This window comes from Zygosaccharomyces rouxii, assembly GCF_000026365.1.
Source record: "Zygosaccharomyces rouxii strain CBS732 chromosome C complete sequence".
NCBI lineage: Eukaryota > Fungi > Ascomycota > Saccharomycetes > Saccharomycetales > Saccharomycetaceae > Zygosaccharomyces > Zygosaccharomyces rouxii.
The window spans coordinates 1,025,749-1,051,473 of record NC_012992.1 but is presented as its reverse complement, the minus strand read 5'-3'; the positions used below and the strand labels follow the sequence as shown (position 1 = coordinate 1,051,473).

At 39.3% G+C, this 25,725-nt stretch overlaps 12 protein-coding genes and 5 non-coding genes across 17 annotated transcripts; 10 read left to right on the top strand and 7 right to left on the bottom strand.

Annotated features, from left to right (window-relative positions):
• Positions 1 to 273: 273 nt before the first annotated feature.
• On the top strand, positions 274 to 1,932 carry RFT1 (glycolipid translocation protein; the record flags this gene model as incomplete). Its single annotated transcript, XM_002496171.1, has 1 exon — positions 274 to 1,932. One exon carries the CDS (start codon positions 274 to 276, stop codon positions 1,930 to 1,932), a length of 1,659 nt encoding a protein of 552 aa, XP_002496216.1.
• A 133-nt stretch (positions 1,933 to 2,065) lies between these two features.
• APN2 (DNA-(apurinic or apyrimidinic site) lyase APN2) lies at positions 2,066 to 3,568 on the top strand (the record flags this gene model as incomplete). Its single annotated transcript, XM_002496170.1, has 1 exon — positions 2,066 to 3,568. The coding sequence occupies one exon, from the start codon at positions 2,066 to 2,068 to the stop codon at positions 3,566 to 3,568; it is 1,503 nt and encodes a 500-aa protein (XP_002496215.1).
• Positions 3,569 to 3,585: 17 nt separating this feature from the next.
• Positions 3,586 to 3,894, bottom strand: POP8 (ribonuclease P; the record flags this gene model as incomplete). Its single annotated transcript, XM_002496169.1, has 1 exon — positions 3,586 to 3,894. One exon carries the CDS (start codon positions 3,892 to 3,894, stop codon positions 3,586 to 3,588), a length of 309 nt encoding a protein of 102 aa, XP_002496214.1.
• A 419-nt stretch (positions 3,895 to 4,313) lies between these two features.
• On the bottom strand, positions 4,314 to 9,074 carry PEP1 (type I sorting receptor; the record flags this gene model as incomplete). The annotated part of the gene is made up of 1 exon (XM_002496168.1): positions 4,314 to 9,074. The coding sequence occupies one exon, from the start codon at positions 9,072 to 9,074 to the stop codon at positions 4,314 to 4,316; it is 4,761 nt and encodes a 1,586-aa protein (XP_002496213.1).
• A 331-nt stretch (positions 9,075 to 9,405) lies between these two features.
• Positions 9,406 to 10,452, top strand: FUS3 (mitogen-activated serine/threonine-protein kinase FUS3; the record flags this gene model as incomplete). Its single annotated transcript, XM_002496167.1, has 1 exon — positions 9,406 to 10,452. One exon carries the CDS (start codon positions 9,406 to 9,408, stop codon positions 10,450 to 10,452), a length of 1,047 nt encoding a protein of 348 aa, XP_002496212.1.
• Positions 10,453 to 11,293: 841 nt separating this feature from the next.
• On the top strand, positions 11,294 to 12,874 carry ACH1 (acetyl-CoA hydrolase; the record flags this gene model as incomplete). Its single annotated transcript, XM_002496166.1, has 1 exon — positions 11,294 to 12,874. One exon carries the CDS (start codon positions 11,294 to 11,296, stop codon positions 12,872 to 12,874), a length of 1,581 nt encoding a protein of 526 aa, XP_002496211.1.
• A 217-nt stretch (positions 12,875 to 13,091) lies between these two features.
• Positions 13,092 to 13,165, bottom strand: ZYRO0C13112r. The gene has a single exon. It is a non-coding gene; the product is annotated as a tRNA-Ile (tRNA).
• Positions 13,166 to 13,340: 175 nt separating this feature from the next.
• ZYRO0C13090r lies at positions 13,341 to 13,422 on the bottom strand. Its single transcript has one exon. It is a non-coding gene; the product is annotated as a tRNA-Ser (tRNA).
• Positions 13,423 to 13,886: 464 nt separating this feature from the next.
• Positions 13,887 to 14,537, top strand: ZYRO0C13068g (Mg-dependent acid phosphatase; the record flags this gene model as incomplete). Its single annotated transcript, XM_002496165.1, has 1 exon — positions 13,887 to 14,537. One exon carries the CDS (start codon positions 13,887 to 13,889, stop codon positions 14,535 to 14,537), a length of 651 nt encoding a protein of 216 aa, XP_002496210.1.
• Positions 14,538 to 14,665: 128 nt separating this feature from the next.
• On the bottom strand, positions 14,666 to 14,738 carry ZYRO0C13046r. Its single transcript has one exon. It is a non-coding gene; the product is annotated as a tRNA-Lys (tRNA).
• A 660-nt stretch (positions 14,739 to 15,398) lies between these two features.
• Positions 15,399 to 15,471, top strand: ZYRO0C13024r. Its single transcript has one exon. It is a non-coding gene; the product is annotated as a tRNA-Ala (tRNA).
• Positions 15,472 to 15,691: 220 nt separating this feature from the next.
• Positions 15,692 to 16,675, top strand: ZYRO0C13002g (SIS domain-containing protein; the record flags this gene model as incomplete). Its single annotated transcript, XM_002496164.1, has 1 exon — positions 15,692 to 16,675. One exon carries the CDS (start codon positions 15,692 to 15,694, stop codon positions 16,673 to 16,675), a length of 984 nt encoding a protein of 327 aa, XP_002496209.1.
• Positions 16,676 to 17,586: 911 nt separating this feature from the next.
• Positions 17,587 to 19,725, top strand: ZYRO0C12980g (SKN1/KRE6 family beta-glucan synthesis-associated protein; the record flags this gene model as incomplete). Its single annotated transcript, XM_002496163.1, has 1 exon — positions 17,587 to 19,725. The coding sequence occupies one exon, from the start codon at positions 17,587 to 17,589 to the stop codon at positions 19,723 to 19,725; it is 2,139 nt and encodes a 712-aa protein (XP_002496208.1).
• An 814-nt stretch (positions 19,726 to 20,539) lies between these two features.
• On the top strand, positions 20,540 to 22,630 carry ZYRO0C12958g (SKN1/KRE6 family beta-glucan synthesis-associated protein; the record flags this gene model as incomplete). Its single annotated transcript, XM_002496162.1, has 1 exon — positions 20,540 to 22,630. The coding sequence occupies one exon, from the start codon at positions 20,540 to 20,542 to the stop codon at positions 22,628 to 22,630; it is 2,091 nt and encodes a 696-aa protein (XP_002496207.1).
• Positions 22,631 to 22,781: 151 nt separating this feature from the next.
• MRI1 (S-methyl-5-thioribose-1-phosphate isomerase MRI1) lies at positions 22,782 to 24,026 on the bottom strand (the record flags this gene model as incomplete). Its single annotated transcript, XM_002496161.1, has 1 exon — positions 22,782 to 24,026. One exon carries the CDS (start codon positions 24,024 to 24,026, stop codon positions 22,782 to 22,784), a length of 1,245 nt encoding a protein of 414 aa, XP_002496206.1.
• A 259-nt stretch (positions 24,027 to 24,285) lies between these two features.
• On the bottom strand, positions 24,286 to 24,367 carry ZYRO0C12914r. The gene has a single exon. It is a non-coding gene; the product is annotated as a tRNA-Leu (tRNA).
• Positions 24,368 to 24,854: 487 nt separating this feature from the next.
• On the top strand, positions 24,855 to 25,616 carry ZYRO0C12892g (uncharacterized protein; the record flags this gene model as incomplete). The annotated part of the gene is made up of 1 exon (XM_002496160.1): positions 24,855 to 25,616. One exon carries the CDS (start codon positions 24,855 to 24,857, stop codon positions 25,614 to 25,616), a length of 762 nt encoding a protein of 253 aa, XP_002496205.1.
• Between the last annotated feature and the right edge of the window lie 109 nt (positions 25,617 to 25,725).

The following is a 25,725-nucleotide window of genomic DNA, read 5'->3' as shown; positions in this document are numbered from 1 at the left end:
AGCTACTAAGAATCTAGCTACCCAATATTTTATAGGCTTTTAATATAATTTCTTGTACTTTAATATTTTATTAATTGCTTGGCATTTGAACCTGGCGCCGGCCGGGTAACCTTCTAGGAAATTAATGCAGGTGAAGAAAATAAAAACAAGGCTCTAGTAGCCATATATACATACTCATCAGACTATTATAACGAAATTTAAGGCAACCCACATCTTTCTAGACGCTACAAACTATTCCAATCGCTCCTGCTAAATTCAATCAATTCCTTTAAGATGGAGAAAAAGCGAGATGATGCATCCTCTGGGCAAGAAATGCTCGAGAAATCAGCTAAAGGTGCTACCTTTTTAATGATGGGTCAATTGATCACTAAGATGACTACATTTGTTTTAAACAGTTTGTTAGTACGATTTTTATCGCCAAGAATTTTTGGTATCACTGCATTTTTGGAGTTTATTCTAGGTACAGCGTTGTTCTTCAGTCGGGAAGCTGTCAGAATGTCGACTTTGAGGATTAAGGATTCCAATGAAGATGAGAAAGGTAGAAGCCGATCTGCCGTTCTACAGACTGCTGTAAATTTTGCTCATATACCAATTTGGATTGGATTTCCTCTGTCTATCATATTGACCACTTGGCAATACAGAAATATAAACTCGTATTTCGTTGCATTGCCCTTTTTCACTTGGTCGATGTTTTTGATTTGGTCTAGTATCATGATTGAATTATTAAGTGAACCCTTTTTTATCGCTAACCAGTTCATGCTGAACTATGGAACTAGATCGCAATTTGAAAGCATATCGGTGACATTTGGATCTGTAGTGAATTTTTTGGTCATTATGGGTTTCGAAAAATGGTCAAAAGGTGATAATTTAGAAGTGGTCGAACCCACTAAAGAGGGAATCGCTATTCTTGCATTTGCTCTAGGTAAGGCTTCTCACTCTTTGGTTTTACTGGCATGTTATTACTACAATTATCGGAGATGGTTTGCACCAAAGCGGTTATTTTCCATACGTTTAGTGAAGATTTATCCACCATATGAGAAAAAGGGTTATTATTTCCAAGATGAAATTTCTCAGCATTTTAGAAAAGTTTATTCCCAATTATGTTTCAAACATCTTCTGACAGAAGGTGATAAATTGATTATCAATTCTTTGTGCACTGTGGAGGAACAAGGTATTTACTCGTTGTTATCGAATTATGGATCGTTACTTACAAGGTTGCTATTTGCACCAATTGAAGAATCCTTAAGGTTGTTCCTAGCGAGATTGTTATCATCTGGAGACTCAAAGAATTTGAAATTGTCCATGCAAGTCCTAATGAATCTCACCAAATTCTACTTATATCTCTCTTCAATGATTGTCATCTTTGGTCCAACAAATTCATCATTTTTACTACAGTTTTTGGTTGGATCTAAGTGGTCTACTACATCCGTCCTCGACACAATCCGTGTTTACTGCTTTTATTTGCCATTCTTGGCGCTTAACGGTATATTTGAAGCCTTTTTCCAAAGTATTGCCACGGGTGATCAAATTTTAAAGCATTCATATTTTATGATGACTTTTTCAGGTGTCTTCTTACTGACCAGTTGGGCTCTTATCAAGTATTTGGAATTATCAATCGAGGGGTTAATCATTAGCAATATCATTAACATGAGTTTACGTATGATTTACTGTGGTCAATTCATCCAGAAATTGTCTAAAGGATTGCGTACTGGCTCTTCAACATTTACTCTGACAAATTTCAAGAGTGTGCTACTGCTAGGCGTTGCAATTTGGGTAATAGACTGGGGGATGATTGGTTTAGTCAAGAATTTTAGACAGTTTTTCATCAATCTAATTCTGGCGGTAATCATGCTAACGGTTATCTTACTCAAGGAAAAGGATTCAGTGCTGAAACTCCTAGGTGGGAGATTTTCTAGGACGAAACGTGTATAGTAAAATATGGTACATATTTTGTTATGTATGTCAACCAAGATTGGCTTGCGGGAGATCATAATATGATTCGCGAAGAGGTAACATTAGAACCACTATGCAATACAAAAACAAAAGGGTTTATGGTTAAGTACAAATGGCTTGTAACACACCAATCGAAAATGATAAAGCTGCTGATGCCTGTAGGTTTCTGACTTTCAATGTAAATGGGCTACGTACGCTTTTCCACTATCAACCTTTTTCCAATATGAATCAATCCATTGAGAACGTCTTTGACTATTTCAATGCCGATATTATAACATTTCAAGAATTGAAAGTGGAAAGATCAGCACTCACTAAATGGGGTAAATTGGATAATTTTTATTCCTTTATATCGATACCGCAGGCCAGGAAAGGTTATTCTGGAGTTGGCTGTTGGATCAGAATACTGCCAAAAGATCATCCACTACACAATAGTCTAAAAGTTATAAAAGCTGAGGAGGGAATTACCGGAAGATTAGGGGTAAAAATTGGTAAAGATTTAGTAACGTATTCAAGTGATTCCAGTATTGGAATTGGAGGTTACGAATCACTACCGTATAATGACGAACAAGAAGCTTTAAAGATAGATTCAGAGGGTCGTTCCGTTATGGTAGAGTTGGCATCCAATACCGTTGTAATTTGTGTCTACTGTCCTGCTAACTCTACACTTTCTGAAGAAGGTGAGTTGTTTAGGGTCAAATTTCTTAAAATATTATTTAAGAGAATACGAAATCTTGATGCTATGGGGAAAAAAGTGGTTCTTATGGGTGATCTGAACGTTTGTAGAGATTTGATTGACCATGCAGAATCATTAGAAAGAGCTTCTATGCCAATTACAGATAATATGGGCGGTTTAGAAATCGAAGAGAAATTTCAAAATTCTTGTAGAGATTTTATCATTAATCCAGATGTTCCTCATCGAAGGCTGTTCAACCAAATGCTAAGTGACTCAATGTTCTCTGAAATGGCACTAGAAGGAGTTTTGATAGATACTACTAGGTTGAAGCAGTCTAGGAAAAGACTTAAGATGTACACAGTTTGGAATACATTCAAAAACTCTCGACCTGCAAATTACGGTTCAAGGATCGACTTTGTTCTAACTAGTACTCGCATGGGGGTTCAAGTACAATCAGCAAATATTTTACCGCAAGTGATGGGATCAGATCACTGTCCTGTCTATGCTGATATAATTTACGATCCATCTGATGTGGGAGAAAAGGATTTTGACGTAAAGACACCAAAGTTTGAAGCTCGCTACAAATACGATCTAATGCATGGAAATATTTTAGATATGTTTGGTAAGGTAAAGAGTCAATCTGTTTTAGGGAAAGTGGTTAAAAAACCTGTTTCTCACTCGCCAAAACCAGTTGATAAATTAATAGAGAGGAATGAAGCTAGGAACCTTACGATAACAAAACCAAGTAACGGTGAGAAAGAAAAGATCTCGCAATTAAAAAACTTTTTTGGTGAACCACCGTTGTGCAAACATGGTAAAGAGACAATTTTGAGAACTTCGAAAACGCTTACAAATCCCGGTAAAAGATTCTGGATATGCAAATACCCAAAGGGAAGCTTCGGAGACAAATTGTCATCTTGTGGATTTTTCCAATGGGTATAACCTACATTAAATTTGTATCAGCTACACTCTGAGTCTTCTTTTACTTCCTCTATGGCCTTATTCAACCAAAGTTTATCGTCATCGTTAATTTGAAGTTCTGTTAAGCTAGATACCTCTTGAAGGATCGTTACCGTCATTGGAACACCAACAAGTGAATCACTGGAGATGTAAGTACTGACGGCCGAGGAAAATGTATCCTTATCCAAATGACTTACTTTTAAGTATGCAATCTTATCGTCTTGGTTGAGAAAGAAGTACTCAATTCCCTCACCAAAGATACCGTGTGTACGCTTTAGTGCATTATTTATTAATTGTTTCCAAGTCATAAGGTCAATTCTATGATCCTTAGCTATATCTTCATTCTCAAATGACCTGCAAATCTTTTGGTTAGCGAATATGCACTTCCATGTATTTAGTACAAAATGTGGGCAGTAGAAACATACACATTTAGCTTGAAGTATTGCCAGTCTTTGAAGTTGGCTTTACAATTGGAGTAAGACATGAAAACAAGCACCTTGTGATTTTCGAAAGAGATCTGTTTTACGATTCCATTATCATGATAGTAAGACTTTTGAAGAGTAGCGGCGATGAGATGGATGCTCGATCGCTTTGAAAAATCGTACATAATTGAATACGGACTTCAAAAAGAAAACTATTTACCGCTCAAGAATACAAATTTTAATACTTATTTGCCTTAGTTTAAGTCAAGTAATTCTATACTCGCTTAAATTCACTTTTCTTTCAATTACTGTGCTCCTAAATCTTGTTCGTCATCTTTATTGTCGTGGTGTTCATCATTATAGTTCTCTTGTGGTGGGGATGATGAGGGTTCTGCTGTTTCTGTTGGTTCTGCAGATTCCACAGGTTCCACAGGTTCCACAGGTTCCACAGGTTCTGCTGTTTCTGTAGATTCCATATGTGGTTCATCTGTAAATGGTGCACGTAGTGGGGGTAATTCATTATCTTCATCTTCAATTTCAAAATTTCCTTGTTCTGCTAGGAAGCTGCCGAGATCATTGGCATCTTCATCATGACCTGTCAACAAGTCATCAGCTTCATCCAAAAATTGATCATGGAGTAGTGAAGAGTAAGTTGGACCACTCCTTCTGCCAAATTTCTCACTCAACTTCCAAACAGCACGGCCCATAGAACGTTTCAGGAGCTGGTAACTTGAAAAGATTGCGGAAGCAGCATAGAATCCTGATTTTACAATCGAATTGACCATTTTATCTGTATTATTGTTTTCGATCAAGTCATCACCATCAAGTCTAATTTCACCAAATCTGGCAAATCCACCGTTTCTTCTAACCCCACGGTCGTAGACAAACCATGCAATGACAAGCAATACGAGGAAAAACACTAAGAATGTAAAGAAATAAGGGGCACTTTTGACACCATGTAATTCTTTAAATTCCTTCTCCTTACCTGGACAAGGTAAAGGCGATAACACACCATCAAGTGTCAAGCCGCCAACACATGTTGAAAGTGGGATCTTTCTGTAACCGGTTGGTTGGAAATACTCTATCAATTCGGGCTGTTTTTTGCAAATATCGGAGGGGCCTGCTGGACTCAAACCTTCTACCAACGTACAAGTTCCATCCCGTGCCTTGACATAATTATAATCACATTCAAAGTCAGCTCTGGTACAAGAACAGTTCTTGGTAATTTCACGGAATTCAGAAAGAGGTGCATTACCAACAAAGCAATCGTAATTATCTTTCATGAGATATCTTTCTTGGTGACCAAACAAACATTTCGAATCAGACTGGCCCAGTGAAAAAAATTTGAAATCTTCATTATCAGGTCTATCTGGGTTAAGAGAACATTGCCTTTCGAACACGTTAGAGAAGTCTACAGTGAATGTTTTTGTAGAGCCACCAGTCACAGAAGAAGAGGAAGCGATTAGAAGGAATCTTAAGGCAGAATCACCGGGAACCGTTACTATGTCTTGAATATAAACCTTCGCACCTTGTAGAATGTAATCCGACCAAGTCTCGCCCATATCGATAGAGTAAAAGATTCTGTCGGTCAGGCTATTCTTTGGGACTAGAACGATAACGCCACCATGATCACCAAATTCCCATTGATAGGCGCCCTTCTTGATTTCACGCCAAGTTTCACCACCGTCTCTACTGAAGAAAGTGGAGCATTGATCCTCTGGAAGTAAATACTCACCAACATTACCAATACCTATGAGCATACCAAATGCTGAACCAGAGAAAGATGTATCTCTCACGTCTTCTCTTTCTGTATATCCATGTAAATGTAGGGAGCATTTTTCCAGTTGCTTTGTGTTACAACCATAGGAGTTAGAATCAGAATCCTTTGGAGGTGCCCTAATGTACGACCAGTCAGAACCATCATTAAAGGTTATCATTGATTTCAGTTTTTTTTCCTCCGTTTTGGTTCCAACTTTTTCAAAATTATCCACAACGTTAATAAGAATAATGCCCTCTAACGCTTGCACCTTTTCGAAATCTACCATACCAAATAAGTTTCTGTTGACAGCAGATTGTAACCTGACAAAAGAAGTACCATTAGAATTAGATTTTAGTAGTGCACCATATTCATAACCTGGTTCATCAAACGTAGTCAAGTGGAAAAAGACGGAACCTGTCTCTGATCCCAATACGGTGAATGCTTCTTGTTTAGTTGCTGTCAAATCCTGTGGAAACTTGGCTTCAGCTAATTCTGCACCATCCACAGTTACATATGCTCTTAATTCATTTTCACCATAAGGGACGGCGGCTACGATAAACTCACCTGTGTTCATGTAACCAATTATTTTTTCCAAAACCACTTTTTTATCGTTACGGAATAAATCAGTAGAGGACATCAGAGTTCTCTTCCTAGTTTGAGGTTCCTTCACTTGGCAGTAGATCAAATTCTCGTCAACAGGATGTTTGAAAAGAGACCCAGCGAATTCACAATGGATCGCATTATCGAGTAATTTGGTGAAAGACTTTCCACCATCCGTCGTGATATAAGCAACTGGATGACAAGATGGACTGAACATATCTTTACAGTTTTTACCACCGTAATAGATAAAGGTGTTAGGATCCTTAGCATGAAACTCTAAAGGTAGCCCCAATTGTCTCGAATGAGGAAGTTCAGCAATTGCAAAACTTTGACATCTGTTTGCTGTAACATAAAGCTTGCCGCTTTCACCAAATAAGTATGCATATGAATTGTGATAAGTGTTGAAAACGATTTCCACTATGTTTTCACCTGGGTCAAATCTTTTTACTATTTGGCCAGAATCATGCGATATGTAGACGCCGTTTCTAGCGGTGTCAATGATTAGGGTCTCGTCTTGCTTGGTGTCGAAATATTGATACATTTGAATTTTGGAATTGAAATTGTTTTCTGTAAGAAGGATTGTATGACCTTGAGTACATGGAACTTCAAGGGGTTCTATTTTTAATTCTTTACGGCATTTGTTGCCAGGCAGTTTGGTCATTGGCTTCACTTTTGCTGAGTCCTTGCCAGATTTCATACATTCGGGAGAAAAGGATAATGGTTTGAAGTCAGGCTTACAAACGCCATTGGAATCTCTGCTAAAACCAAAGGAGCACTCGTAATCCTTGTCAGTACATTCGTCACAAATTTCTTCTGTTAAAACCAAATCTTCAAATAATTTACGAACCAAACATTGAGAATTTTGTTTCCTCCTACTATATGAGTATTTGGCACCATTAACACATTCGCCACCTGCTAGATACCAAGATTCAAACTCTTTTGGACCACAAACCTCACCATTGAATGCATCTGAGAAATCGATGGTGTAAAAGAAGCTTCCTGGGGGTGTCTCATTATCACGGGTCAAACTGAAACTGCTAATGATAAAATTGAGACCCGACGAGTCAGGCGTAGTAGATATTAGTTCTGTCGGCATTATTGGCACTTCTAATTGGTACTCTTTCCAAGTTTTTCCTTGATCTAATGAGTAGTAAAATTCACTCTGAGGATCGCTATCTTCATCCGGAGAGAATGGCATGGCTACAATAACGTTGCCTAAATCACCGAAAGCGAATTGACAAGGGTATTCAAATGCCACTTCCCAAGTTTTGCCACCATCTCTAGAGATAAAAGTCATAAGATTTTCCCAGGAATTTTCACTACCATCACCCACGGTACCTAACGTCATTAAAATGCCAGCAGTTTCAGTAGGTAGAGAATCACCGAAAAGCTTGTGTAAAGAACAATGGTCTACATCATTAATATCACAAGTGAAAAGGTCCTTACGATGATTTGGAGAAGCTACTACTTTCAAATTAGACCAAGTGCTACCGTAATCAAAACTAATTTTACTCACTTGATGAAAATCGAAACTAGGATGTCCACTATAACGTGGACCTTTTACAAGTGACATAAGGTCTGCCCACATGGTGCCCTTCAATGTTTTGGAAGCCTCTAATATGGAAAACTCCATATTATCTTCAGGTGTCAGTTCCAAAACACGAAATTGTAAACCTGAAGAATCAGAAATTAAAATCTGTGATGCTCTATTGTCATCCTCTGACTCTACGTACAGGGGAAGAATAATACGTCCCAATCCATCTTCTGTGGTGCCGTAAGTATCCATGTCTCTAAGAATTGTTGGTAAAAAGGCCTTACTGAATTTGAACCCGTCACTGGAGACCCATAAATTGGAAGCTGACCATCTGTTGAATCTATCTTCTAAAGTGTAAACCAATATGTGAGAATTTAGTACTTCGAAATTTGAAACAGTTAAATCCTTAAATTGATCAACCACTTTGCTCGATTTACCAAAATCATCCGTATAGAAAAGAACACCACTAGTTTGAAATGTGAAATCGTTATCAAACCACTTATCCATTTTACCATCAAAACAGTAGATGAGATCTCTACTTGAAGGCAAAGTAGATTCCACAGACTTGGAAGCAAATTCACAGGTTACTCCCAAGTATTCAGTATCTGGTGAAGGTTCATGTTTTGGGGATTCAATCTTTTTAAAATCTTTACCACCATTGTTAGAAACGTATGAGAACTCTTGACAAGATGGCATAAAACTATCTCTTTTATGCAAATCAATCAATTGTGAAGAGCCCATCTCCATTTCAGGACATTTGGTACAGCGTACTAAAAAATAATCTCTTCTTAATGGATGTGTATCTAAATCACAATAAAGGTATTCCTTTGAGTCTATCGGTGATGCCAAACTTCTCCAATGTTTACCTTGATCCTCTGTTAGATAGAACTGGCCATCTTTGGTTTGTGCCACTGCTCTATCGTGTCTGTGATGTTCGTCAATGTCAACCATCATAACACCAGAAGGAGCTCCATTAGGTTCTTGCCAAGTGCCTCCATTGTCAAAAGATATAAACATTCCATTCTCTTGAACCCTCAGTAGAGTTGTAGAATCATCAAATGCCGCCACATAGAAAACAGTAGAGTCACTTGTTCTTGTTACCTTAGGTTGGAATTCAGCTGCTATTACTTTGAACCAAAACGCCCAAATACAAAACAGCAACCGTATAAGCATTATTACTGTGATGCTTAACTTCCCTTAATATAACCTGTGTTTTATCAAGATCAGTTGTATGTCTCTAAGTACTTTATAGGTGTTGGCGTATCATACCTGTGTATCCATTAAATTTTCCACGAAATTGATGAAGCGCCCCCTTGCGACTGACGAGAATCGAACCGGTGTCTTGACGTCGCAACTTGAAACGATTCAATATGATCCTCAAAATGGTATGGCAATGAGATATAAACCCCAGTGCAGATGTGATGCGATGAGTTGAGATGAGTATGTGCAGGAGAATGTCGTCTTAAGCTCAGGTATTAGATCGTAATTGAAAAAATAATTCGATATGGGGAAGAGAATTGTTTTCAACATCTCCAGTGAATTCCAATTGAAGGCATTGTTAGGTGAGGGCGCTTATGGTGTCGTATGTTCAGCAATACATAAACCCACCGGAGAAATCGTTGCCATCAAAAAGATCGAACCCTTTGATAAACCTCTTTTCGCTCTAAGAACACTTAGAGAGATAAAGATTTTGAAACATTTCCGTCATGAAAACATTATATCAATATTTGACGTACAGAGACCTGATTGTTTTGAAAACTTCAATGAAGTATATCTCATTCAAGAATTGATGCAAACCGATCTTCATCGTGTTATCACTACGCAACCATTGACAGATGATCACATTCAATATTTTGTCTATCAGACCTTAAGAGCAGTTAAAGTACTGCATGGTTCCAACGTTATCCATAGAGATTTGAAACCTTCGAACTTGTTAATCAATTCCAATTGTGATCTCAAGATATGTGATTTTGGACTTGCCAGGATCGCTGATGATCCACGTGCAGAGGCACCCATGAATAGTGGTATGACTGAATACGTTGCTACTAGATGGTACAGAGCACCTGAGGTTATGTTAACCGCCGCTAAGTATACGAAAGCTATGGACATTTGGTCTTGCGGATGTATCTTGGCAGAGTTGTTTTTGAAGAGACCACTTTTCCCCGGTAAAGATTACCGTCATCAGCTGATGTTAATATTTGGAGTTGTCGGTACACCATTAGGTGAAGATCTAGTAAACATTGAATCGAGAAGAGCAAGGGAGTATATTGCTACATTACCTACTTTTACTCCTGTACCACTGCGCAGAATTCTGCCGGGTGTTAATCCACTGGGAGTAGATCTTCTGCAAAGGATGCTTGCGTTCGATCCTCGCAAGAGAATCAGCGCGGCTGAAGCATTAAGACATCCATACTTAAAAACTTACCATGACCCATTAGATGAACCTGAGGGTGAACCAATCCCGTCAACTTTCTTCGAGTTCGATAACCATAAGGAGGCGTTGACGACAAAGGACCTCAAGATGCTACTATGGAAAGAAATATTCGTTTGATCCATCAAGTGCTACTGTCGGTGGTTATTGTGCTCTTTTTTATATACATGTTTATTTGTTTCTTTGTTCTCTTCTTTGCAATTACGTAGTACTATTGGTAATAATAATAGCATAATCTCTTCGGTGAAAATACAGAGGATATACCGGGATCGGAGTTTGTTAACGTCGGAGTTGTAATGCCGTGAAGAATGCAAGCCAAGAATCATCACGTGCATCAGTACACCACAACACCCTTCCGGAGTTCGCGTCCTGAAGAGACTTCAGCGGCTACGTCGGGCCCAAAGGACCGGACACATTCGGAGACGTCTCGGTAACCACTAGCACCTGCATATACTTCCCGGTAATCCCCGCGAGTTCGTCCGAGGATGGCCCCGCCATACAATGCACGCGCGTGACGTATGCCTCGTAACGTTCTGCAGCGCGGGAAAAAAAATTAAGACGGCAAACCCGTAGCCCTCCGCGAAAAAGGGGTCATGCGGTCATGAGCTGGCTCGGAGCTACGGGATCAGTTCTTGTTTCTTCCATTTCTTACGTTCTCCGCACTGCGTGACGTGATTGGAGGATGAATTCGGCGTCAGTGGTAATAATTTAAGGGGGCCAAGAATCTGTTAACCGAGACTTACGTACGAACGCAGGTAAGTTCGTATAAATACCAAGTATAAATTTCAGGAGATTTCTCGGTACTCTATTCTTCTTCCGTTTCCCCAGATTCAAAAGCAAGAGATAACGATAAGGGGTGAGGAATAAGATATACACGGTAAAAAAAGAAATAGTGATAAAGATAGAGTGTTAAGCATAGAGGTATAATAGAAGTAAAAACAATAATAATATAATATTTATAATGAGTGTTTCCAAGCTTTTAAGGGAAAGAGTTAGGTACGCACCTTACCTATCAAAAGTTAAAAAGGCAAGTGATTTAGTTCCACTTTTTAAAAATGGACAATATTTGGGATGGTCAGGATTTACAGGTGTTGGCGCTCCCAAGGCTATTCCAGAGGCGTTAGCAGATCATGTAGAAAAGAATGGTTTACAAGGTCAATTGGCATTTAACCTGTTTGTGGGTGCATCAGCTGGTCCGGAGGAGTCGCGCTGGGCTGAAAATAATATGATTCTAAGGAGATCGCCACATCAAGTGGGAAAACCAATTTCAAAAGCAATTAATGACGGGAGGATAGAGTTTTCCGATAAGCATTTGTCTATGTTTCCTCAGGATTTAACGTATGGCTATTATACCAAGAATAGAACCGACGGTAAAATTTTAGATTTCAGTGTTATTGAAGCCACCGCCATTAAAGAGGATGGTTCGATTGTTCCGGGTCCATCTGTGGGTGGATCACCTGAATTTGTGGAAGCGAGCGACAAATTAATCATTGAAGTTAATACGGCAACACCCAATTTCGAGGGTATACACGATATTGATATTATTGCACCACCGCCATACCGTCAACCATTACCTTATACTAGAGTAGATGAAAAATGCGGCAGAAATTCTATTCCTGTAGATCCTGAAAGGGTTATTGCATTAGTGGAGACTACTCAAAAGGATAAAGTCCCTGACAATTCACCATCTGATGAGATGTCAAAAGCTATTGCTAACCATTTAGTGGAATTCTTTAGGGATGAGGTTAGACACGGCAGAATGCCAGAAAATTTACACCCATTGCAAAGTGGTATTGGTAACGTTGCTAATGCTATTATTAGTGGATTGACAGATGCAAATTTCAGAAACTTAAACGTATGGACCGAAGTCTTACAGGATTCTTTCCTAGACCTGTTTGAAAATGGATCTCTAGATTTTGCTACTGCCACATCTGTTCGTCTAACACAACCTGGATTTGACCGCCTCTTCAAGAATTGGGATTTCTTCAAAGAAAAGTTGTGTCTAAGGTCTCAAGTAGTTTCCAATTCCCCTGAAGTCATTCGTCGTTTGGGCTGTATTGCTATGAATACGCCTGTTGAAGTTGACATTTACGCACATGCAAACTCGACGAATGTCAATGGTTCTCGTATGTTAAACGGTTTAGGTGGTTCTGCCGATTTCTTAAGGAATGCCAAACTGTCTATTATGCATACACCATCTGCAAGAGCAACAAAGAAGGATCCAACTGGTATCTCATGTATTGTACCTATGGCTTCTCATGTGGATCAAACCGAACACGATTTAGACGTTATCGTTACAGACCAAGGTTTAGCAGATGTGAGAGGTATGGCTCCAAGGGAAAGAGCAAGAGAAATTATCAACAAATGTGCCCACCCTGATTACAGAGATATGTTAGCAGACTATCTGGAAAGATCAGAACATTACGCTTTGAAGCACAACTGTTATCACGAACCCCACATGCTAAAGAACGCTCATAAGTTCCATACCAACCTTTTGGAGAAGGGTTCTATGAAAGTAGATGCATGGGAACCTGTGGACTAAGTTCAAAAGTGAAAGGTTTCCGCTTTCATATTTTCTATTCTTTGCTCTTTTTCCATTCTGAATATAGATGCATTAATGAGATCTACGTACTAATGATGTGATATTCACCTATGTGTATTTATTCTATGTGTCTAATCATATATATATTTATATATTTGTAATTATTGAGATGAGTGTACGAAAAAAAAAAAATGATTAATTTTCAGTCCAAAAAGAATGGTCTCTAGCGGGTTCGAACCGCTGATCCCCGCGTTATTAGCACGGTGCCTTAACCAACTGGGCCAAGAGACCTTTCAATTGTTGAAAAATCACTGGCCAAGTTTGGGTACTCCTACTTAGAGGATGGTCAGCAATTCATTTTATAACAGTGCCGACAAAAGATTTTCCTTCGTTGCGTGAGCTGAAGTAAAGCAGCATGAGAGTTTCTCCCCGAAGGGGGACTTCTTTAGAAGAATTGAAAAAAAAACGACAACTGCAGGATTCGAACCTGCGCGGGCAGAGCCCAAAAGATTTCTAATCTTTCGCCTTAACCACTCGGCCAAATTGTCAACTGATACGTCTCTTTTACAAGGATGGATGGAATACATCACCCATTTTGCCGAAAATCGTTGGACACTAGGCGGCTGAAGGCCGTTCACTTGCAGAACCATCTTACATGTGTCTAGAGAGCAGTAAAGTTCGGACTTTTCAATATTTCGTATCAAAGATCAAGCTTTACCTGTGGAACCGCAGAAACTGTTCATGCTTTTCGACGTTCAGCGGACAAAGATTGCTAGGCAAGGTATATCGTGACATGGGCAGGTAGAGATACAAACTTTTAGCTTAGGAATAAATATTTTCAACAACCGCAGGAAATGCGTGGTAATCAACCACTGAATACGTTCAAATCCAAGAACAAGACCTCTTCTATAGTCAGCAAACGGAGCATATCCTGACAATTGACTGTATCCATATAGTCATATGCTTTTCACGTGTGATTGTTTCCATATCTTTCAAGTGGCTATATGGCAGAATGTTCGAGCACGGGACCTGCAGAAGGATCGTCAGTCTAATACTAATAGTTATATGGGCGATATGGTTGAAAAAATCTAAAGTTTTCATTTTAAATATTGATCAAATGAGTGACCACAAGATGAAATACCCTGACGTTGCAACATTTGATTTAGATTATACCGTCTGGCCCTGTTATTGCGATTCTCACATTAATCCTCCATTAAAACCAATTCGCAGTTCAAATGGTGAAGTGAGAACCGTTGTTGATGCATCTGGTTATGAAGTTACAATTTATCCTGACATCTATAAGATTTTATCTGATTTGAAGCAAAATGACGTTAAATTAATTAGTGCGTCGAGAACATGGGCTCCTGATATCGCTAAGCAAATGTTGAAGACTTTCAAAATGTCATACAACGGTTCTATTGTCCCATTAACTGAAATTTTTGACGTTTCAGAGTGGGGGGAAAGATCCAAGGTTGGTCACATTAGAGATTCATTCAAGATAATTTACGGTGATACTAATTTAGACAAGAGAGACATCTGCCTATTTGATGATGAAGGTAGAAATAAAGAAGTGGAAAGATACGGCATTAAATTCGTTTACGTTAAAGATCCTGAGAGAGGTGCTACATGGAAATTGTATCAAGATTATTTAAAGAATAAATAGATTTACCGCATAATCTGATAGAGAGTACGTGACGTTGGAGAATATTTCGGATTCGTGTAAAAGATGTATAAAATGGCTTACTGGGAGGTGTTCAACGGGTGTGCTGTATTAGAGCTGAAAAAAATTAAAGCCCTGCAGGGGGCTCGAACCCCTAACCTTGTGATTAAGAGTCACACGCGCTACCGATTGCGCCAGCAAGGCTCTTAACTTCTGAAAGAAAAGCAGCGATAGTGGTCAACTGATAGGGCGAACAGAGTCATGAGTAAGCGTTAATTGTAGAACTAGGAAATGCAAGTGGTAGTTGAATAACTGACAAGAGTTTATTAGTAGTGTTGAGCACTCTTTTAAGGTGCATTTTTGACAATTGTTTATCTTTCTGTGTTTAACGTTGCCGTGTGTGTAATTTTCACTCACTGTTTCACTTGATCAACTAAACATGAAAAATCAACATATCAAGATTCTATAAAGTGGTTGAATCTACTCATCTTGACTAGGAACAAAAGAATCTGATTCGCTACAAGAGTTTCTTAATCCTTTAATCGGCAAGCTTTAGAAGCTTGACACTGGTACGTACAATCTAGCTTAACCAGAAGCCTTTAACAATGAAGTAAAAGTCATAGCCCATAACGTCATGCGTAATGCGTGACGTATCATTTCATCAGAAGGAATATCTATATAAACAGTTTTTCCTAACTAGAGGAAATAACTATTACTGACGACACCCTGACCATGACAGCAACAGACGAATAGCCATGGAAACTTAATTATTGGAATTTGAAAAAATGTAAATCAGTTCCTTCTAAAATTTACATGTTAAAAATAAGAATGCCAAGTTAGAGAAACAAAAAGAACAATTCTACAGGGCATGTGGCGTAGTTGGTAGCGCGCCCCCTTAGCATGGGGGAGGTCTTCGGTTCGAATCCGGACTTGTCCATTATTTTTTCCAACTGAATAGGGACAGCAACCCGGTGATAACTACCGGAAAAAAACATTGGTGGAAATTTCTTTTTCCCCTCGATGGCGCTCTGACTTCATCATTAGTGTTCATTTCTAATCGACTGCAACTCTCGATGAGCAGTTCAACAGACATATAAGAGTCAAACGCACTAGAAGCTAAATTTTAAAACTACTGTTGAAGGGGGCTAAGAACCCTAATGCCAACTGAGACAAATATCTTTAAACCGTTGCGTCAAATGCAGCCGCAGCAGCAAGCTGAGAATACAGAACTATTGTGTAATTCAATGGCCACCTTTGAAAAGCTACTTTATCACCATGAGTTGCAGATGCAACATTTGTTTGAAATGTACTATCAATCTCAACTACACCGAGATCAATTGAAGCAATCACTTTCGTTACTTTTACAAACCCTAAGATCAGGAAATAAGGTTGTCCTTCTAGGATGTGGTAAATCTCATATTATTGCATCGAAAGCCGTGGCCACGCTTAGATCTGTGGGTATCCCATCGGCAATTCTACACCCTACAGAGGCAATGCATGGTGACATGGGACTTATCCAACAAGGAGATGCCCTGTTAGTTTGTTCAAGCGGTGGCGAGACTGACGAAATCGTTCAATTTTTAAAATACGCAAGTAGTCCGCTTGCCCCTTTACCATTGCAAAATATTGTCAAAATAGGTGCTTGTGCTAAACCTGAAAGTACAATTTCACTAATGTGCGATTCACTGATATTGCTCCCTCAAAGATATCCAGAAACGGAGGTGCAAGAAGGGCTCAAGGCACCCACTTTATCAACCACATCAATGCTCGTGACCTTAGACTGTCTATGCATCTCGCTGAGCGAAATGTATTACGATGGTGATCTTTCACTTCGCTCACAAATCTTTAACGCATCCCACCCTAGTGGTGGTATTGGTCGCAGTCATAAGAGTCAAACTTCCATTGCACCAGCTGATCCTGAATTATCAACAATTGATCGCATAGGCAAATTACCAAAACCCTTAGATGAATTGAACCTTTTACAGACGATTGTATTATATGATTGGATCCAATGGAAATCGCATATCGTGCCTTCAAAATTGATACAGAAGCTTTATGCAGAATGGAAGAATGGGGGAAATCTTCTGGAATCATTTCCACTGGAAGATTTTCTGGAGCGTCACGTCGAAGAACACACGTAATATCGGCTTTAGAAACCGGAAAAGAAAACGCTTCTATTTCTGAAATTTCGCGTTCGAAATTTCAACGCGAAACGAGTTTCCATGCTGGTCCAGTACGCGAGCGCGGGGTACGCGGGGCTGAACAAGAAAAGAACTGAGATTTCCAACGCGTTTCTCAAGCAGAGACGGCCAGCTCTTGTCTCCCATACAATTCTCTGTAAGAGCAATCTTTGAGAGAAATCCCGTGGCTTACGCGTCGCCACCTAGTTTGGGCCCAAGGAATGCATTCGCGGAGAAATCGCTACAGATGAAACTGAGCCACACGATTTTTCAGCTTTTTCACCATTTTTTTTATAGAATTGTCCCATGATTTGTCCCGTATTCGGATACTTGACCTACGGCAATTTACAGGACCTACCTTCTCTTGGCCATACACGACCACATCGAAGAAACAGCGGGCGCTTATGTCCTGAATAGATTTACCAAAAACAACAGCGTATACCGGCAATAACGCCTGCAACCTTGGGGAAGGAAACAGGGTTTTAGGCCTTAAATTATATAAGCAATGAATTTGAGACGAAAAGGAGATCCGTCCTTTTCTTATTGAAGTTCTTAAAAAGTTCTCTATTTTCGCTCCTCTTCCGACACACGATTTCTTGACTCTTGCTAAAGAGAAAGGGAACAGCTTTGCTTGCTATTTTTCATTCGCTACAAATTATTGCAGATATCGTTAAAGATATTAAATACATCCCTTCCCTTCCCTTTCGCTGATCATAATCTTGAAGTATACACCTCTAGGTTTACTTCTGCAGGAGCATTATTATAATTGGTTTTGAACAACTCCGGGACAATAAAGAAGCGAGAAGATTTACAACTGATCTGCACACTCTAAAAAACAAGTGAAGCGACGTTAGCAATTGGTTTAATAGAGAATGAGCGGGTTGAGAAATCTCACCAATACTAGCCAACAGAATTTAAATGGTAGTGGTAACGATTCTGAATTTTCCTCCGGGGAAAGAGAACAGATTCTTCGAGGCGGTGAAAATCCGTTCCTAGGTAGTGACGAGGAAGAAGAAGTGGTTAATAACAGTGAAACCTCGTTGATCCACAATCTACCTCAATTTGATAAAGGCCCTGGTAATGGTCCCCAGAGAGATCTTTCTGATTACCGAGGTTACTATTCAAAAAATGGATCTGGTGATCAACTTGGAGAGAGAACTCAAAATTTGAATCCTCCAAAGATACTGCCACACTCTAATTCAGTTTCATCGAATCTTTCTACAAATGATATCTTATCACCACCTGAATACGACAGATATCCATTAGTGGGCTCACGTATAGCGTCTGTTCAACAGTTACATGGTTACAATAATGCACCACAACACGGCAGCAGTAATGCTAATAATCAACTAGGAATGAGTCTACCGCCGGGTAACGGATCATCATCTTCGTTATCATCAAATCCATTCTTGGTGGATCACGATTTTTCACCATTTGGCGGTTATCCAGAATCATCATTCCCATTGACTTTGGATGACAAGGAGGACGATGATTATTTACATAATCCTGATCCTGAGGAGGAAGCACGTCTAGATCGTAGGAGATTTGTTGAAGATTTTAGACACATGTCTAAAAAGTCATTCGGTGGATTGGCCGGATTTGTACTTTTAATATTAGGTGGTGCTGCCATTTTTGTCATTTTACCAGCTTTGACCTTTACGGGTGCCACTAAGGGTAGTTATCACCAAGTGGTTACTTTCCTGACAGATTACAAATATCCACAATTATCTGCAATTAGAACCAATTTGGTCGATAAGGATACACCTGATCAGTTTAAGACCAAAAAAGCAATGGATGGATCTCTCTGGAAGCTGGTCTTTTCAGATGAGTTTAACGCCGAAGGTAGGACTTTTTACGATGGTGAAGATCAGTTTTGGACCGCGGTTGACTTAAACTACGATGCTACCCACGATTTAGAATGGTATGATCCTGATGCTGCTATAACTAGGGAGGGTGCTCTGAGAATCAGAATGGACGCATATAAGAACCACGATCTTTACTACAGATCTGCCATGCTCCAATCTTGGAATAAGATGTGTTTCACTCAAGGTAGAATAGAAGCTTCTGCCAATCTACCCAACTACGGTCGTGTGACCGGGTTGTGGCCAGGTATGTGGACAATGGGTAATTTGGGTAGACCAGGCTATCTGGCTTCCACTGAAGGTGTTTGGCCGTACTCTTATGAATCATGTGATGCTGGTATTACGCCAAACCAATCCTCTCCAGATGGTATCTCTTATTTGCCAGGACAAAAGTTAAATGCATGTACTTGTGATGACGAGGACCATCCAAATCAAGGTGTCGGTAGAGGTGCACCTGAAATCGATATGATTGAAGGTGAGACGGATACTAGTCTTAATACAGGTATTGCCTCTCAATCGTTACAAGTGGCTCCCTTTGACATTTGGTATATTCCTGACTACGACTTTGTGGAGATTTACAATTTTTCTGTTACTTCAATGAATACCTATTGTGGTGGTCCATTCCAACAAGCTGTCTCGGCAACCACCACGCTACATCCAGATTGGTACGAATTTGGTCCTACAGCTGGTAAATTCCAAACTTATGGGTTTGAGCTTTTGAACGATGACGAAAATGGTTATATCCGTTGGTATGTCGGTGATGACCCAACTATGACACTTCACGCCAAGGCCCTACATCCTAGTGGTAACATTGGGTGGAGAAGAATGTCCAAGGAACCCATGGCAGTTGTGTTAAACTTGGGTATTTCCAACAATTGGGCTTATATCAACTGGCAAATGATTCTTTTCCCAGTGACAATGTCTATTGACTTCGTTAGAGTCTATCAACCTAACGATTCAGTCTCGATTACGTGCGACCCTGTTGACCGCCCTACTTACGATTACATCGAACAACACAAGAATGCCTACTACAACGTTAATCTAACCTCATGGGAAGCCGCTGGATACACTTTCCCCAAGAACATTCTAACTGGTAATTGTAAAAGCTCCAAATTCCAGTTAAATAAAAATAAGGATAAAAAGAACTAAGTGCGTATGTTACCGTGACGCGTAAAGAAGGAAAAGAAAAAGCCCCGCGTAGTTTTCTCGTGACTGTCGCGTAACGAATGTTCTTTTCTTTTGTCACATAGCGGGGCCCTTGCATATGTCAGATCTATTTTTATCAGTTCTTATTGTTTTGTTTTGTTTTGTTTTCCTTTTACTTTTCGTTTCTCGTGTACAACGAGATCTGAAGCCGGGCTACTGGTCCCCAGCACTCTCTACGGCGCCGTCCGAATGGGATCCTGCTCCCTTTGCCTACTTTGGGAATGCAGAATTCCCCAGATAGGAATTCGCCATGGCCATTCAACAATGTTTTGTCCCATTACGTGTGGAGAGGTGGTTGTGGATGTGGGCTACGGATGCTTGAGTAAAATCTAGATTGGGTTCACCATACTCTGCTGCTGACACTGACTGATGTTGGTGTTACTGCTTTTACCGGCGCAGCTGCGGTGTAGAAGAACAGGTAGTACTAGAGGCTGATTGGAAAGCTATATAAGGATGAGAGGATAACGAAATATCGGAAGAAAATAGTCCATTCTTTGCCTGTTTCTTCCATATTCTCGAAGGAACCTGTTCATTCGTTCTGTCGTGGTGATTTGAGTCTAAATCGTTTTGTAACTATAATCAACCATTTCTTTATTATTGTTTTAGTATTATATTGTTATCACTATTGCTACTAGTGTTATCATTGTTATCCGTTCATCCCCATTTTGTCTGATTATTTGGTTGAAGGGAGAGAAGACATAGAATGTCTAAAGAGTTGTAACTCCATATTAATTCCCTATCATATTGCTAGTCCGTGATGAGAGACCTTACAGGAAACCTTGCCAATACCGGTGTTGTTAGTCGACAAAATCTACTGGATGATGACATATCGTCGAATTCATCCTCTATTGAAATACAACATGAAACGGCAGAATCTGGTGTAAATCCATTCATGGGTAGTGACGAAGAAGTTGGAGCTGATGATGTCCAGAAAAAGATTGTGAGTACAGCGTCTTCAATGCCAGATTACAAAGGTTACTATTCAAAGAAGAATGGTGCTAGTGGTGGCTGGCAAGGTAGTGGTGGTATAGCTAAATCACCGCAGAAATTAGGACCAGGCAATATTACTACGAAAAAACTGTCGACGAGCTCTGTTAACACTTTGTCCCCAAATGACATTTGGAAACCGCCTGAATACGATAGATATCCTCAAGTTAGTTCAAGAGTACTTTCAATGCCCCCGACAGCACAACAACAAAAAGAACAACAAAACTCACCTGTGGGTTCAGCTTCATCACTTTCTTCAAACCCAAATCCGTTTTCAGGTGAACCTGATTTTTCACCATTTGGTGGTTATCCAGCATCCTCTTTCCCCCTAATGATGGAGGAAAAGGAAGAAGATGATTATTTACATAATCCTGATCCTGAGGAGGAAGCACGTTTAGATCGTAGGAGATTTGTTGAAGATTTTAGACACATGTCTAAAAGATCGTTCGGTGGATTGGCTGGTCTAATCCTATTACTATTAGGTGCCGCTGCTGTGTTTGTTGTTTTACCAGCTTTGACCTTTACAGGAGCCACTAAGGGTGACTACCATAACGTTGTTGACTTTATAACCCCCTACAAGTATCCACAGTTATCTGCAATTAGAACTGATTTGGTCGATAAAGATACACCCGAGCAGTTCAAGACCAAAAAAGCAATGGATGGATCTCTCTGGAAATTGGCCTTTTCGGATGAATTTAATGCTGAAGGTAGAACTTTTTACGATGGCGAAGATCAGTTTTGGACCGCGGTTGACTTAAACTATGGCGGTACTAACGATTTAGAATGGTATGACCCTGATGCTGCTATAACTAAGGAAGGTGCTCTGAGAATCAGAATGGACGCATATAAGAACCATGATCTGTACTACAGATCTGCTATGGTCCAGTCCTGGAATAAGATGTGTTTTACTCAGGGTAGAATAGAAGCTTCTGCCAATTTACCCAATTACGGTAGCATTCAAGGTTTATGGCCGGGTATGTGGACAATGGGTAATTTGGGTAGACCAGGCTATTTGGCTTCCACTGAAGGTGTTTGGCCGTACTCTTATGAATCATGTGATGCTGGTATTACGCCAAACCAATCTTCCCCAGACGGTATTTCTTATCTACCTGGACAGAGGTTAAGCGCTTGTACTTGCGATGATGAAGAGCATCCGAATCAAGGTGTTGGTAGAGGTGCGCCTGAAATTGATATGATTGAAGGCGAAGTTGACACCAAGTTGAAGACTGGTGTTGCATCTCAATCGTTGCAGGTTGCGCCCTTCGACATTTGGTATATTCCTGATTACGATTTTGTGGAAATTTACAATTTTTCTATTTCTGCGATGAACACCTATTGTGGTGGTCCATTCCAACAAGCTGTCTCGGCAACCACCACGCTACATCCAGATTGGTACGAATTTGGTCCTACAGCTGGTAAATTCCAAACTTATGGGTTTGAACTTTTGAACGATGACGAAAATGGTTATATCCGTTGGTTTGTTGGTGATAACCCAACAATGACACTTCACGCCAAGGCCCTACATCCTAGTGGTAACATTGGGTGGAGAAGAATGTCCAAGGAGCCTATGACGATCGTGCTGAACTTGGGTATTTCCAACAATTGGGCTTATATCGACTGGCAAATGCTTTTCTTTCCGGTAACAATGTCTATTGACTTCGTTAGAATCTATCAACCTAACAGTTCAATCTCGATTACGTGCGACCCTCCTGACCACCCTACTTACGACTACATTGAACAGCACAAAAAGGCCTATTACGATAATAATGCAACTTCCTGGGAAGATGCCGGTTACAGTACTCCAAAGAATATTTTAACAGGTAATTGTAAGAGTTCCAAATATAAAAAGAGTAATAATTAACCATGGGGCAGGTTCCTATGGAAAGGAGTAGTTAGAGGCACAGAAGAAGAAGAAAAAATGTGCCCTTTAATTATGTATTAATCCGTGTATATTATTATTGTTATTATTATTTTTTTTTTCTAAAAGATAAATGTACATTTGGAAAATAAATTCAGAATAGTTTATCCAGCTGGAAATTACCCTTGTCATCCTTGGTAAAGACACCTTTTTCGGTCACAATACCATCGATAAATTCATGTGGAGTAATATCAAAGGCTGGGTTCCAAACATTGACATTTGGTGGTGCAATGCCGACTTTAGCAGATTGAGGTTCTTGTGAATCGTTTAAAATCGGACTTTCGTTAACATAATCCACAGCTGTACCTGTGACTAGTCTAAATTCACTAGGTTTACGTTCTTCAACAACAATTTGATCACCACTGGGGGTAACGTTATCAATAGTAGTCTTTGGCGCTACAACGAAAAATTTGATACCGAATTGTTTGCAAACGATTGCAAGTTGAAACGTACCAATCTTGTTAGCAGTATCACCATTGCGAACGATTCTGTCTGCACCCACGAATGCAGCTTTAATTGGGATTGGACTCGTCTTAATCTTGTAAGAAACCATACTATCTGTAATTAATGTAGCTGGAATCTCATCATGAACCAATTCGTAAGCGGTTAGACGAGATCCTTGGTTGTAAGGTCTTGTCTCCAGTGGAAATACCTGAACCATCTTAGTAGGAGCAGCATCTTTCTTTTGTTTCTTTGATGGCGGGTTTTCACTTCCCTGCGATTGGGATTTAGCCCATAATGATCTAATGACACCTAGGGCGGTACCATAACCTGAAGTCGCTAGAGAGCCTGTGTTGCAAATGGTCAAGACACCAAATTCACCCTGGAATCCATCTTGGACCAATGACTCTAATAGGTATTCGGCACCATTGTTACCCATAGTAATATTGTTAGCCAAATCGTCATCTATAAGGGTACAGACGTATTGGAACAATTTTGAATCAAAGTCAGAAAGATCAGAGGAATTTTGTAGAATTCCACGAATTTCCGTCAAAGAATTTGATAGATTAACAGCAGTTGGTCTACTACTCAATAAAAATTCAATTCTTTGCAATAATTTTGAATTAACATTTGACCAGTCGGACAAATCGTAAAACCATTGAGTTGATTTTTGAGAATCCAGTTGCAAAAATTGTACTTCAGTCAAGATTGATAATGATCCCACAATGGCAATTGCAGGAGCACCTCTTACTTGCATATTTTTAATAACTCTATAACCATCGTCAATGGTATGTACAGGAATATATTTGGTAGTATATGGAAGCAACAGCTGATCCAATACTTTAACAGAGACTTTACGAGGTTCACTTCTATCGAATTTAATAGCTTCCAATGACATTTCAATGGATTTATAACGACTTTTTCAACACATGTGTAAGGAATTGTAGTTAGCTCATCGCATCTTATTTTTCAGCCTGATATTTTTTTTTTCATGAAGAGGTGACTTAGAAGGACTACAAAGAGTAGGATCACTAAGATAAGGCAGCATATATTCTAAAAGATTAGTCTTTGAATCAAGAACATTTATGATAACCCAAAAGTCTAATTATTCTTCCAATTCCCATGTTGATGGGATCAAAAAAGAAAAAAGAAAGTAGTGATACCCGCGAGATTCGAACTCGCGCCTCCGTAGAGACCAGGACCTCGACCTGGCGCCTTGGACCGCTCGGCCAGAGTACCATCTGAACTTGTTAACATAACTGTATAAAAGAGGAACATGTCAGACAAAAGAAAAAAGTTTTGGTCGACATTCTTGAGCGGTGTTGTAGTACCCATTGCTGCAAAATAAGGGTTGTATATCTGCATAAACATTCTTAGAATATTGAGATGAATTACCAGCGCATTGTGCAGCTAGAGGTACCCTTACAATCTTGGCAAATTTTACAAGCTGGTAAATATAAATCAATGAGGCCAAGCCAGCGTTAAAGCCGGAATTGATATAATTGTAGTGAATTATTTGAACTATGTTGTAGCACACATGTCAAGATTTCATGATATGGGTAAAGGCTGGTACATAATTTCTTGCCAGTATATTTTCAACTCTGAGTCTGTATTTGTGTTCCTAGCGGCGTCAGTGTGTCGCGGCATAAAAAATAATAAAAACTAAAAGATAGTTTAACGAATTTCTCCATAATGACAGCGTTATCCATTCTCTACCAAGTTTTTGATGGTTCGAAAGAACTTGAACAAGGCCAAACTCTCAGGCAAACCCTCACAACAAGAGGTGTTCCAAGCCAAAATCAATCATGATGAATTGACCGAAATAATGAAGGCCGCTACAGTGCTTCGAAGGAAAGATAAAGAGAATAAAAAAATTGAAACCAAAATGAGAAAATTAGAGGAGGATCTAAAGAACCCTAGGTTTGCCATGATGATGCAAAGATTGTTCCCCATGGCAAATTTAACAGTAGATCAAATTGATAGAAGAGCTCCATTAAAGACATTACAAAAATTATGCATGGGATTTGAAAAATCATTAAAGGAGCAGAGAAAGTCACCGGTTAAAAGCATGGACAAAATTGGAAGGGAAACCGAACTGTTACATACCCTCAAGACATTGCTCAAAAATAAAACCGATAATATTAAATTAAAAGCTGAAAATAGACTATTGAGGGAGAAAAGAGAAACATTACTTTCGAATAAAAAATATTCAAATATAACTGCTCTTAAGAAATTGCGCTTGACAAAATTGAAAGAGGAACTGGAAGAAACTGATCAACAGGTAAATTCAATATTGGATCAAAATGCAAAATTATTCAAAGACGTTGAAAATTTATATCAAGATAAGCAAAGACAGCTTAAATTTGAAAGAGGGAAGAGAGAGCTTTGGTCATATTTAAGACACAGGTACTGTAATGAAATAAGTGACACTAAATTTTTGAGAAAGAAGAAGAACCCAAAGAAAAAAATGCTAGAGTTGGAATTCTAATCTCGAAGAAAATGGAAACTAGCACTAAATATGCTTTTAAAAATAATGAGCCATGCTAGAAAATTATAAACCTAATGGAATAGCACATATGGAACTAAATAATTAAATA